Source organism: Sus scrofa, chromosome 9, assembly GCF_054392235.1.
Source record: "Sus scrofa isolate SSC_HxYL_T2T_F1_AM1 chromosome 9, Sscrofa_HxYL_maternal_Yorkshire_Landrace_v2.0, whole genome shotgun sequence".
In the NCBI taxonomy this organism is placed as follows: domain Eukaryota; kingdom Metazoa; phylum Chordata; class Mammalia; order Artiodactyla; family Suidae; genus Sus; species Sus scrofa.
The window spans coordinates 120688104-120702496 of record NC_139391.1 but is presented as its reverse complement, the minus strand read 5'-3'; the positions used below and the strand labels follow the sequence as shown (position 1 = coordinate 120702496).

Below are 14393 nucleotides of genomic sequence, written 5' to 3'. Positions count from 1 at the left end.
CTAGTGAGTACTTAATAAATTATTTATTGAATAAATAAATGAAAATGATGGTGGGAGTTCTCTCTGTAGTGCCATGGGTTAAAAATCTGACAGTAGCAGCTCAGGTCACTGCAGAGGTGAGGGTTCGATTCCCAGCCTGGCACAGTGGGTTAAAGGAACTGGTGTTGCTGCAAGGCTCAGATTCAATCCCTAGCCTGGAACTTCCATATGCCCCAGGTGCGCCATCAAAAAAAAAAAAAAAATTTTTTTTTGATGGTGCCACTTGAAGCAGGATAACCCAGAAATAGGTTCTCCAAGTTTTGGTAACCTTGGAAGAATACTGGAGATCATTACTTTAGATCCTCTTAGAAACAGCTCAGAAGGTGCCAGTACATCATGGAATAAAGCTTTATAAAAATCCTCTTTAATAAAATCTCTCCCTCTGCCCAAAATTTCACAACCAAAATAAGATTTTTTTTTTTTTAAGAAAAATCTTTCCCCTCTCTGCTCTTGTGCTTCCTTTGCTATGATGTTCTTTTCCTGGTCACATCTTCCCCTTGTGTTACCTGGTCCCTCACCATCATCCCTGTGCTGTGCCTCTGTCTCTCTGTTTGACTATTTTGCTCCACTGCTGCTATCTTTGTTCTTAGATATTATTATCCTCATTGGGCAGATGAAGACACTGTATCCGTGGAATCACTAATAACTTGCTCAGTGTCATAGAGCTGATATTTGAACCCAGAGAGATTTTTTTTTTTTGTCTTTTTGTCTTTTTCTAGGGCCGCACCGGTGGCATATGGAGGTTCCCAGGCTAGGGGTCAAATCGGAGCTGTAGCTGCCGGCCTACGCCAGAGCCACAGCAACACATGATCCAAGTTGCGTCTTCAACCTACACCACAGCTCACGGCAACGCCAGATTCTTAACCCACTGAACAAGGCCAGGGATGGAACCCGCAACCTCGTGGTTCCTAGTCGGATTCGTTAACTACTGAGCCACTACGGGAACCCCTAGGGGTTTGTTTTTAAAATCCCATTCTCTTCAGTCATGCACTCTCCTACCTCAGCTTATGATTTGAGAAATTTAAAGCTAAGGAGGATCTTGGATACCCTAACTTCCTTATCTCACAAGTAAAGAAACTGAGGTGTAGAGCAATTTATTTGGATGGCAAATGTCACTAAGGTTATGGGGTGATCTCTCGGGTCTCCTGAAATCTGAGTGTATGGAGAATGGGGGAAGAGGCCTTGGTAGGGACCTCCACTTAAAACTGCAAAACCAGTTATTCATTGAGCTTTCATTCCTTTAGAGAGTGGCTCTCAAACTTGAGTCACGGGGAGGACTTGTTAAAGCACGGAATTCTGCTTCCATCCCTAGAATTTCTGGCTCAGCAAGTCTGGGGTGGGGCCTGAGAATTTGTGTTTCTAAGGTGATGCTGTTGCTGGTCCAGAAATGATACTTTGAGAACGTTTGCCTTAGAGGGTGCTTTTCCTCATCAAATTGTCAAGTATTTTTTTCTCTCTCCATTATTCCAGATAATAATACCACTGCTAATAAATATTGTAGATGTGCAGATCAAAAAGCGCCTGAGCTTGATGTATAGTATTACAAAAGGTTATGTCAAAAGCCAAGAGGATACCAAATTTTTAATAAGACAGATTTCTAGCCGAGAATCAATAAATCAGGTGAGTTGTGACAAGCACTGGTCATTTGGGAAAAACATCACTTGAAGGTGTATTAATTTCTTTTAAGGTCGTGTCTGCATGTTTTTGACCCCATAGATAAATTACAGCAAGTGAAGGGGAGTCATTTGTTTATTATGTCATATGAGGTGCTGCAGGAGACAGTCTCTGCTCTTTAAATTTTCAGCTGTCATCGAACTCATTTATGATCTTCATTGAAGACAATCTGTTTGTTTTTATTTTCTGAGTGCAGAGTAGAGATTCCACCTGTCTTTGTGTAACACTCTCTGAAAGGTAGGATACTTGAAAAAGGCTTCATATAGGAGTTGAGATATGAACAAGCTTTAAAGAAAGGCTAGGTCTGAAGTGGTAGGAAGAAAGAGAGAAAGAAAACAAAGATTTAACAGTGAAAATGCTGGTACTGAGGAGTGGATGAGGGGTAGTATATATAATTATAAATGTTATTTTTCAAGACCCTCCTTATTTTCAGGCAGCATAAGGCAAGTACCAAATGGAAGGTGAGGACATAAATACATTAGGAACTCATAGATGGAATGGATCACCTCCTAACCAAGTTCCCTCATGCCAGGCTGTCCTTTACAGGCTACTCTGCAGTTTAGTAGAGAAACGTCCCTAAAGGGGCTATTTTAAGTTTCATTAGTGATTTTTCTGCTTAAGAGTATTCATGTCTATGCATGGCCTAAATGTCCTGGAAGCCGTATGTGTATGTGTGTGTGTGGTTGTATGTACACAAAGAGAAGAGGACAGGGATAGTAAAAAATAATCATGCATAATTTTACAACTTGAAAGTAACATAATAAAAGAAGTAAAATATCCCTCCCTGCCTCCTACCCTACTACTTCTAAGAGACAGGCCCATAGTAACCATCTTGGGTTAAATTCCCCTACTATTTGCCAATAATAATTTTAATAATATGCATAAATATTTAATTATTGATTCATTAGTATTATTTTTTTGGTCTTTTTAGGGCCGCACCTGCAGCGTATGGAGGTTCCCAGGCTAGGGGTCCAATCTGAGTTGTAGCTGCCGGCCTAAGCCATAGCCACAGCAACGCCAGATCCGAGCCGCGTCTGTGACCTACTCCATAGCTCATGGCAATTCAGGATCCTTAACCCGCTGGGCAAGGCCGGGGATTGAACCTGTATCCTCATGGATACTAGTCAGATTTGTTTCTGCTATGCAACAACGGGAACTCCAATTTATTAGTTCTAAACCGCCTTTATTTACTCTGCCATTAAATATATATAAGGAGATTAGAACATTCCTTTAACCTTTTCTTTTTCTCCTCATCTTAAATTTTTGGAGCTATTGTTTATTTTTTTGGGGGGGGGGCTGCATCTGCAGCATGTGGAAGTTCCTGGGCCAGGGAGCAAACCCACACCACAGCAGTGACCTAAGCCACTCCAGCAACAACACCAGATCCAAATCCTTAACCTGCTGTACCACAAGGTAACTCCACAATGTTATTATTTTTACAGGGAAATGGTTTATAACATTTATAAAATTTACATTTTATGCTATAAATATAATTAAGCCTTTATTCTTTTCAATAATTCTATACATGGAAAACCAAAAAAACCTTTACTTCATTATGGTTGTATATATATTATTCACTGTTGATCTATCATTTGATTCACTCCATAGCAAAGGAGATATGATACAATGTCACTAAACATTTAGTATTTAAAAGATACTCTTCTAGGTGACACAGTCAAATTTGAATTAGTACTTTTAAAAACTATCTTTCTTTTCTTCCTTTTGTTCTATTTCTCATCCACTCTTTCTGTAGTCTAACGCAAGCTTCCTTTTTAATTTCTTTTATTATGCCAGATTATGCCCATAAGTAACTTTTTCCATACCTCCCCAAATTTTTTTCCATAAGTCCAAAATTCTTTTTGTTTTGCTGTTTATTTTTTAGTTTGACTCTCCAGAAGTATTTTCTTGAAGTCCTTGCCTCTCTGTCTTCAGATATAAGACTGATTGTACTTTTGCTTTTGAAGGTGACTTTTTTCCTCTCTTATTAAGAGACTTTGGAGACTTTCTTTTTATCCTTCAAAATTCTGAAATCTCACAAGATATGTTATTTAATTTTTTTTAATGCCATGCAGCACTTGGTAGAGCCTTTATAGTCTCAGAATTGCTATCTATCTTTCATTACTTCTTTGATTATTTTCTCCCCTTGGTGGTTTCTATTTTTTCCTTTTGGCATTCCTTAAAAAAGAATTTTGAGTATCTGTGTGTAGTCCTTCTTTCACCTTTTCTCATAACTTTCAACTCTTCCTTCTTTGCATTGAGAACCCCCAGTTTAATTTTCTAGGTTCCTGAGCCGATCTTTAGCTCTGTCTCTTCCGCTCTTAAGCCCATCTATTACCTTTTCTTTTTTGACAAATACTTTTTGATCTCTAAGAACTTCTATTACTTCTTTTTCCTAATAGTTCTTTCTTTTGTTTTTAATGAATCTGATATTATCTTGAATGTCTTTATTTAAAAAATTTCTGTTTCTTGTACTATTTATGCTTTTTTTGAAGTTCATTCTTCTATTTATTGTGTTTGGTTCTTGTCTTTCATTCTGGTTTCCTCCCAGTGTTTATTGATTTGTGGTTCCAGTTTCATACATGTAGATCAAAGTCTACATAGAATAGTAGCAATAGCTGAAGAGTGTTTTCTCAGCCCAAGTGAGACTCCTGATTTTTAGTCCAATAATGAATTTAAAGACTAATTACTAAAGCCCTAGAACTTATAATTGTGTGAAAATACATAAAATCAGGGGTGGAATGAGGGTTATGTCTTCTGGTTGTTATGCGTGTTTTTCGTGATGATTGTTGGTTATCTCAGGTTCTCATCTAAGAAAGAGAGGGTATTTCCCTATTAAATTCAGGAGAGGGAAAAGCTCGAAGACACCTAATTTAATATTTTTATTTTGAATTTCTAAAATACATAAAGTATATTGTTAAATATCTTTTGCATTTAAGATTTCTTTTTTATAATCAGGGACCACTATAGGAAGCATATACGTGAATTTTAGGAAGGCATTTGACATCTTTTATGATATCCTTATAGAAAGGATAGAGAAATATTACCTAGATTTGTCAAAGGAGTGTTGATTGTTGCATTAAATATTAATTTGCAACAGAATTCTGTCCTGTTGATTTACTTGGAATATTGGAGAAGAAAGTTAAAAGAACTACTGAAAGTCTAGGTTGATCTATATTAGAATATAAAACTATTCATAAGAGAAAAGATTTCAGAAACAGGAAGAAGAGAGAAGAAAAATGAGAACCAGTGAGAGGATTTAAGAATGTGTTTTGAGGAGTTCCCGTTGTGGCGCAGTAGTTAACGAATCCGACTAGGAACCATAGGTTGCGGGTTCGATCCCTGGCCTTGCTCAGTGGGGTTAAGGATCCAGCATTGCCGTGAGCTGTGGTGTAGGTTGCAGAGGCGGCTTGGATCCCGCGTTGCTATGGCTCTGGTGTAGGCCGGCGGCTACAGCTCCGATTCGACCCCTAGCCTGGGAACCTCCATGTGCCGTGGGAGTGGCCCTAGAAAAGGCAAAAAGACCAAAAACAAAACAAAACAAAACAAAACAAAACAAAACAAAACAAAACAAAAAAAAGAATGTGTTTTGAGGAGTTTGGATGAAGATGTAGAGATTTGGGGGCAGTTATCTGGAAGTGTAAGAGATGAAATGAATATTCCTTTTGCATTTTTAAAGGAAACCAGTAAAGATTTAAGCGGCATCTTGGGATATGTTTAGGTATCAAACTGGTGTTTCTTCAGAAAGTGACATGATTCAAGAAACTGGTCAGTGACAGCTCAGCTTTAGAGAAGTCACACATATATCTGGGCTTTCAGGATTATTTTCTCTTTGTGGGCTGGAGTCAGTTTCTATGTTCCTTTAGTTCCTTTATGCCAGGTCATTCAGTGGCAGTTTTACAGAGTTGCTATAGGTCCAGTCTGATATGAAGGGGGCTTAGCTGCTGTCTATGCACCTTTGCAAACAAGGTTGGAGCATGGTGTGTGAGTGCAGGCTAATAGCTTGGCACCTAACCCAGTGTTGGTTCAGTGTTATCAAGGGAAAAGAAACAACTTAATTAAAATTGTACATCTCATTCCTATATTCAAGATGGGGGATTTATTATTACATGTGATTTTCCCAAACCAAAAATAACAGTGCACACCTAACTTAAACTGTATATAACAAACCAGCTGTTCCCTGTAAATAGCACTATGCCATGCATTACCCGGGTGCAGAATTTCCATTGTATGTACCTGACCATCCTAGGGAACTGTCAGTTGTTCAGTCCTAGGGCTAGTCCTAGGCTATTGGTATGGCCATGTGCAAGCTCCAGACTCAAAACTAGAGGGTAAACTCTGTGAAGAGCCATGCCTAGGACATGGTGGGCATTGGGCCAATACCTATTGTATGACTGACCAGTGATTGGTTAGCCCAGAGGAGAGGTATTTCTTCAGTTATGTCAGGACTTATTTGTAGGAAACATGAATGACTTGTCACCATTATTTTTCTCCTTATTCCACTTCTTTTTGTGCTCCTGATGATTGGCCCCTTCCCTAAACAGCTGCTCAGTTGACCACCCTCTAGTGGGGCTCAATCTATGAGAATTCTCCTTGAGGCACAGTGGCATACACACGAATCTTTTCTGAGAAATATCAGGTGCAGTAGTTACATAAGCTCCTGACTGCACCATAATCACTGAACTTCCCAATAGGAACCTGGGAAAGCAGAAGAATGACATAGAGGGAAGAATTGAGCCATGTTATCTCCCCCAAATGATAAACTAAATGAGATTTCTTCTACCATATCTCTTTTTCTCAGATTTTAAGGCCAGTAATGCACTTGGTATAAATAGAAATTAATATTTTTTCTTAACTTCTCACAGAAATTATACGAAATTTTGGAAACCAACAAACGAGATGCTGTCAAAGAACTAGGTAGGTAGTTGGAATATCTGATTGCCTTATTATCCCGTAATTTAACCAAAGGAAGAGACAAGTTCATACTTTCATTCAATTTCATTTCATTCATTTATTCATTCTGTAAACATCTATAGAACACATGTAATGGGCCAGGTGTGCAAAAAGTGCAGATCCTGGTGGGAGGTGTGAGCGTATCAGTGGATAATTGAAGAACGAGTAGTTCTAGTATTTGCTATGGGTGGGAACATAAAAGTAAGAATGAGGAATGCAGAAAGTGTATGAAGGTGGCAAGATCACATTCTTTAGAGTTGGAAGTAAAAGACTCACAGTGGTTACCTTTGGCAGAGGGTGCTGTTTTGTTTTACTTTGTTGGCAAGGACACTCAGGAATGTGGGGTTGCCAGGGATGTCATTTCTTGAGCATCTGCCATCACTCTGCTTGAGGTGAAACACACAGTGGAGCCCTAGGATTTTATACAAAGCTTCTTGCCTCTGCTTTCCTCATAAGGGGGCTGTGGGCCAGGCTCTCAGTGTGTGCAAAGTTACCTGGGGTAGAGTCAGGTGTATGGTAGGCCCTTAATACATGGACATTATTACAAAAGAAATAAAGCAAAACCACTTTATGTTCATAACCCGGTTGTAAGATGCCATATGGATTTACAAGGATCCTACTTTTCACATCAAAACTGAAAGAACATGGTCCAATGAATGAAATTGTAAGTTTGGAGACAACAAATCAGAATATATGGCACTGTCTCAGGAAATCCATTACCCATTGTTTCCATTTATGTATTAGGCAGCTTTTTATTTCTGTGCTTTTAAAAACTAGGGGCCTAGGAGTTGCTGTCTTATGTTTTAGATCAATATGGAATATTGCAAAGTTTTCTGGATTCATACATGCAAAAGGGAGTGCCTGTTCCTGTATGGTTACTGCAACCTATTGTTGAATGCTAATTATGTCAGGAATTGTGTTAGTGGCTTTATATTGCATTTTTTCATTTAATCCTTATAATTACTCCATGAGGCAAATACTATTATCATCTTCATTTTATAGATAATGAGACTGAGGCTTCGAAAGGTTAACCTGCTTGTGGTTTTACAGCTGGTTGAGCGGTGAGCTCGACCTCAAGCCCAGGTGTATCTGACACTAGAAACTACACTCATGACCACGGTGTCCTTCATTTCACTGCTCAGCTCATTTCAGCAAAAAAAAAAAAAATGATTGAATACATTCCAGATGTCAGGCATGGTGCTCCAGGTTAGGATTACAAGCATGAAACAAATGCAGTTTTATCCTTGACTCCCAGGCTGTTCTGTGACCCTCATATTTGTTAAAGAGGAAAAAATATGCAATTTGACCGCCAAAAGACCCAGCAGCCAAAGTCCAGGGGCTCCTTCATTCAGACATTTATTCATTCACTCAACAGAAATTATACACTATGGAGGTTGAAACAAATAAGGAAAAATAATACGGCTGCAATGTAATGAGTTCCATAATGAAGATATGTAGGCAATGCCATGGGAATAAGATGGAGTGATTTTTTTTTCTTAGTTGGTATAGGAAGGCTTTTTTCAATGTTTTCATCCATAAAATGGAGATGAAAATTACTTTAGTCTTATCTACCTCATAAGTTCTGTATGAAACAGAAATGAAAATATTCTGTTTATATACTATGAAAATTATAAGCTGTTATGCCAGTATTAGTTATTATTGTGGTTATTGAGTTTGCTTACTGATAATTTTATTTGCCTCAGGACTTATAGAGCATGAGGGTCGTGATGTTGTCATTGCTTTGAAAACTAAGCAGGCAATCCGGAACGTGATTGCTAAAGCTCTGAAAAACCTCACCTTCCTTTGGTCAAGAGGCATTATTGATAAACATGAGGGCGTTGAGATGAATAAGGTAATAAAGCAGTTTTCTATATAGCTTGATTCCATGAGCCCAACAGCCAAGCCTGCCCAGTGTTACTTTAGCAGAGTGTAATGAGTGAGGGAGATTGAATAAAGAGTGAGTCATGCTGTACAGTAGGAAAAAAAAATGTATTGGGGAAATAAAAAAAAAAGTTTTTAAATTAAAAAAAAAGAGTGAGTCATGTCAGGTATAACTCTATAATTGCCTAAGCCTTTGTTACTTACTTTATCTGATACACTCCATGTCAAAACCACTTGGTTTCGGAGTTCCTGGAGTTTTTCTTGTGGCTCAGCAGTAACTAATCCAACTGGTATCGATGAGGATGTGGGTTTGTCTTTTTTTTTTTGTCTTCTAGGGCCACACCTGCAGCATATGCAGGTTCCCAGCCAGAGGTCTAATTGGAGCTGTAGCTGCTGGCCTATACCACAGCCACAGCAACACCAGATCCAAGCCGAGTCTGCTACCTACACCACAGCTCACGGCAATGCCGATCCTTAACCCACTGAGCGAGGCCAGGGATCAAACCTGGAACCTCAGGGTTCCTAGTTGGATTCATTTCTTGGCCTTGCTCAGTAGGTTAAGTATCCGGTGTTGCTGTAGGCTGGCAGCTCCAGCTCTGATATGAACTCTAGCCTGGGAACTTCAGTATGCTGCACATGAGGTCCTAAAGGAAAAACAAAAACCCAAAACCACTGGAGTTCCCATTGTGGCTAAGCAGAAATGAACCTGATTTAGTATCCATGAGATGCAGGTTTGATCCCTGGCCCTGCTCAGTGGGTTAAGGTTCTGGCATTGCTGCGAGCTACAGTGTAGGTCACAGATGTGGCTTGGATCTTGCGTTGCTATGGCTGTGGTGTAGGACAGCAGCTACAGCTCTGATTCAAGCCCTAGCCCCTAGCCTGGGAACTTCCACATGCTACAAGTGTGGCCCTAAAAAGCGAACAAAACACAAAACACAAACAAACAAAAAACAAAACAAAAACCACCACTTGGTTGCAAGTAACAGAACCAACCTGAGCTAGGTTTAGCAAAGAGATGTGGTTGAAGGATTTATTATAAGAACACAGGGTGCCTTACAGAACTGGTGATGGCCAGACCTCAGGAAGGGTCTTGAAGAATAACCTGGAAAGCGTTCCAGAGTCTCCATTTCCTATCAGGGTTGCCCTCTATGACATCTTCTTTTGGCTCCTTTTACAGATTCATTAGATTTTTCTGCCTTTCTGTCCACTGGTGGAATACGTATTACCCAGTCCTACCAGCTATGGCAAGGGAGGTGGTCATCACATAATGTTGACATAGTTGGAAGGGGACCAACCTGTGTGTGTGTGTGTGTTGGTGGGGATCAGAGAGGGAACCACTGTGAGAGGAACAGGGAAGACACCTTAATTGATTAGCTGATAAATGGACTTCTGAAAAATTATAAATTTGCAAAAAGGAACACAAGATAGAGGAAAAACATATGTAATTTTTTTTTTTTTTTATGACTGCACTTACAACATATGGAAGTTCCCAGGCTAGGGGTCAAATTGGAGCTGTAGCTGACGGCCTACACCACAGCCACAGCGGTGCAAGGTCCAACCCACATCTGCAACCTATACCACAGCTCATGGCAATACCAGATCCTTAACCCACTGAGCAGGGCCAGAGATGGAACCTGCATTCTCATGGATACTAGTCAGATTCATTTCTACTGAGCCACAATCGGAACTCCAAAAATATTTAATCTTTAATCCTACCACATTATCACACCCATCATCTAGAACACAGAGGGCAAATAGGAATATTCTTTCTATCCAGTACAAGTGTCCATCTGTTTCCTAGAAGTTCTGGTCCCACATTTTTCTGTGTCCCCAATGATAAGCTGCTCCACAGTGTCACACGCTTTTGCTTGTCACTGACACCTTTTAGCCACAGGCCACCATGGATTGCACTTCTGGATGTTCCGTGAACATAGTCCCCTCTCCACGGCCTCTGAAGGAAAGTGGGTGTGGGACAGGCCAGCTTTCTGCTCTATAGCCAGCCCCACTTCTTTAGTCTCTACAGCATCATGGCAAAGGACTAAATGGATAATATGATTTCTCCTTAGGGTCTGTCAGAGGGACGAAAGTGTCACTTTACTGTATTCTTCATGTTATACCTCTATGCATTTTGTGTTTGTATTTTTTGTATATTTTTTCATTTATCACTTTGAAGACTATATAGGCTATATAGATAGATAGATAGATAGATAGATAGATAGATAGATAGACTATAATATTTAATTGAATGTTGATACCCATTTGTTAAACAAATAAATAATAGCCATTATGAGAAGAGACTGATTTTTTTTCCTATAGGTTTGTTTAGAAAGGTAACAGGTAAATCAGTCATTCAACAGTTATTTATTGAATGCCTACTGGTTGCCCATATTGTCAACCAAAGAGATATAATTATTACTCTCAGGTCATAGGGGGCCAGGTAAACTTAGCCAGTTTAATTCAGTATATTTCCAATGCCTACTATATGCCGTGGACTCTTCAGAGGAGCCTGGGGGTGCACAGGAGTACAGCACTGACCCCAAAGCCCACGGGCTCTTCTTCATTCTTTCATTTAGTCATTTATTCAGCCAATCAACAAAAGTTACATATAAGCAAAAGTACTACTACTACAATATAATGAGTTCCATAAAGGGGAGTTGTAAGAACTACCATGGCAATAAGGCAGATGAGTGATTATCTCTTACCAGCTTTGGGAAGCCAGAGAAGGCTTCTCAGGGCCCATAGAACTAGAACTTTATCCTTCTAAATTATAAGAATTTAGAGAAGCAAATCATATGCATGAAAAAAAAATTTGAGAGAATGTGGCATTAATTCGTACAGTAATAACAAAATTTAAATAATTTGAGATTAACAGGGTAGAATACAACTGTTAACTGGATTATAAAGATGATAAATTCAATATGAGTTAATATATCTGAAAATAATAATAAGGGGAGAATAGGGACAAAAAAAGGTTAGAGGACCCTTTAAACAGGTAAGAGAAGCTCTGAATCAAAAACATGGTTACGTTTGCATAACAGTATTTTATTTAGATTTCCTTAATTTCCCTTTTCTGTGACAGGATCTGATCACCATATTTTGATTATTTGTTTTAGGTACTTCTTACAAAAATAAAATCACTGAATAACATTCCAATGGCAATCCCTCCCCCTACTCCTGACAAATATCTTCATAACATCGTTTGGCTGGAAAATAAAGATGCTCTTATTGAGTTCTTCAAGGTAAAGATTTTCTCTTCTATTCTGGATCAAGTTCAATGATAGTTATATTTCATTTTTTCCACTCTCTGATGCAAGATTAACAAGAACTTATCCAAAGCAAGAATCCAGTAATTGCCACTGAAGTGGGCAAATCAAAACCCAGAAAGTGGATTTCATTTTGAGCCTAAAGGGTGAAGATATTTTTTTTTAAATAATTGCTTACTTGCTTATTAGGATGAGTAATCTGTGTTACCTGATTATTACCAATCCCATCTTATTTTCTATCATAGAGCCCTGGGCTTCCAGATGCACAGTCTGGAAAAGAGTTTTCCAGAGCAAGGGTTTCATATTTAAATTACTGTACAGGTGAGGCAGATAATATAAAAGTAAAACCATCAGTGTGTAGTATAAAGAGAGAACAGTGAGGACTGTGGTGTATTCAAGAGTTCATGCTCTGCCTTAAGTCAGCCGAGTGTTGCTATAGGAATTTGTATTCTTTCAGCAACTGTGTATTGACTATCCTCTATGTGCCAGAGACTGTTGTAGGTTTGGGGATATGGCAGTGAACAAAATAAATAAGTCCCTGCTTTTATGACTTTATATGATACGTATGGAGATGCACAATAAACACACAAACACGTAAACATAGTAGTCAGATGGTGACAGATGCTATGGAGAAAAGGGAATATGGTTGGGCAGCTATTTTATATGGGTGGTTAGGAAAGCCTGTCCTAATAAGTATCATTTGGAAAGAGATCTGAAATAAGTAAAGGAGCAAGCTGTACAGATACCTGGGAGAAGACAAGTGCAGTACCCTAAGGTGGCGTGTGCTTGCTGTGTTCAAAGAACATTGCAAAGGCCTGTGTGGCAGGACAAGCGATGGAGGGAGGAGATGAAGCCAGAGCAGTTGCAGAGAACTTGAGTTTGTGGAACTTTGTAGGTCATTGTAAGAACTTTGGCTTTTCTCTGAATGAAATGTGAAGTGGGCCGGAAGGTTTTGAACGGAGAAGTGACATAATCTAATATACACTTAAAAATGACCACCTGCTGATGTATTGAGAATAGACTGTATGGGGTCAAGGGCGAGTTGGGGATTCCAGTTAGGAAGCGATTACAATAATGTAGCCAGGAGATGATAGTGGCCTGGATAAGTGAAAGTGGTGAGAAGTGGTCAGACTTGATATGTTATGAAGAGAAAACTTATAGGTGCTGATGGAATTAGAGAAATGATGACTTCTAGGATTTCAGTCTGAAAATAGAAAATGGTCTGAAAATGGAGTAACCATTTATATGGGGAAGAGAAGATGTATATGGGGGATGAGTTTGTTTCTGAAAATGTTAAATTTGAGAAAGCTATGAGACATTTAGGTGGCAATGTTGTGTAAGCAGACTGGAATGCAGGTGGGAGGCTAAACTGGAGAAAGAAATTTTGGAGTTGTCAGCAGAGAGATAATATTTAAGGTCTTAAGACTTGAAGAGATAACTTAAGGAATTATTATGGAATCCAAGGATTTAATCCTGAGATACCCACCATTTAAAGGTGAGGAGACGGGAGTTCCCGTCGTGGCACAGTGGTTAACGAATCTGACTAGGAACCATGAGGTTGCGGGTTCGGTCCCTGCCCTTGCTCAGTGGGTTAAGGATTCGGCGTTGCTGTGAGCTGTGGTGTAGGTTGCAGATGTGGCTCGGATCCCGCGTTGCTGTGGCTCTGGCGTAGGCTGGTGGCTATAGCTCCGATTGGACCCCTATCCTGGGAACCTCCATATACCGAGGGAGCGGCCCAAGAAATAGCAAAAAAAAAAAATAAAATAAAATAAATAAAATAAAGGTGAGGAGATGAGGAAGAATTAGCAAAAAGAATTGATGCTAGAAAAAGAGATCAGATTTATGGTTACCAGAGGTAGGAGGTAGAAGTAGGTTAAAGGGTACAGACTTCAAAGGTAAAAGTAAATCCTGAGGTTGTAATATACAGCATGATGACTGTATTTTTATAGTTATATTGTATGGAGTATTTGAAAGTTTCTAAGAGAGTAGATTCTGATAGTTCTTATCACAAAGAAAAAAACTTTTTATAACTATGTGAGGTGATTGTGTTATTGTGGTAATCATTTTGCCATACATGTGTGTTAAGTCATTATGCTGCACACCTTAAATTTATATAGCGCTGCGTGTCAATTATAGCTCAATAAAACTGGGGAGGAAAGAATCGAAGAGTTATCCATCAGGTAGGACGAAAAGAAAAAATGATGTCCCAGAGGCCAAGTGTGAAATTATTTCAAAAAGGAGAAAGTGATCAACTATGTCAGATGAGGCTAAGAGAGCAAATAAGACTGAAAGTTGACTATTAGATTTAAGAATGTAGAGGCTAGACCTTTTTTAAAAAAAGAAAATCCATAGATATGAATTTTATATGAAAATTCCAAATTTTAAGAATTTGGCAACCCATTCAGAGTTTAAAAAATACTGTGGGAGTTCCTGTTGTGGCACAGTGGAAACGAATCTGACCAGGAACCATGATGGTTTCGGGTTTGATCCCTGGCCTCGCTCAGTGGGTTAAGGATCCAGTGTTGCCATGAGCTGTGGTGTAGGTCTCAGACATGGCCTGGATCTGTCGTTGTTGTGGCTGTGGTG

The 14393-nt window shown here is 39.2% G+C and overlaps 1 protein-coding gene across 15 annotated transcripts in view; it reads left to right on the top strand.

The window, feature by feature from the left end:
* The window catches only part of SLC9C2 (solute carrier family 9 member C2 (putative)), a 74598-nt gene that overhangs the window by 44092 nt on the left and 16113 nt on the right, over positions 1-14393 (top strand). For all 15 annotated transcript variants that reach the window (XR_014816246.1, XR_014816248.1, XM_084977627.1 and 12 more), the window contains 4 exons: positions 1510-1659; positions 6576-6627; positions 8367-8515; positions 11658-11783. Coding sequence is in view for 13 of the 15 variants with exons in the window: in XM_084977627.1 (XP_084833753.1) it covers positions 1510-1659; positions 6576-6627; positions 8367-8515; positions 11658-11783 (477 nt within the window). In the remaining 2 variants the exon portion in view is untranslated. The remainder of the gene's footprint in view (positions 1-1509; positions 1660-6575; positions 6628-8366; positions 8516-11657; positions 11784-14393) is intronic.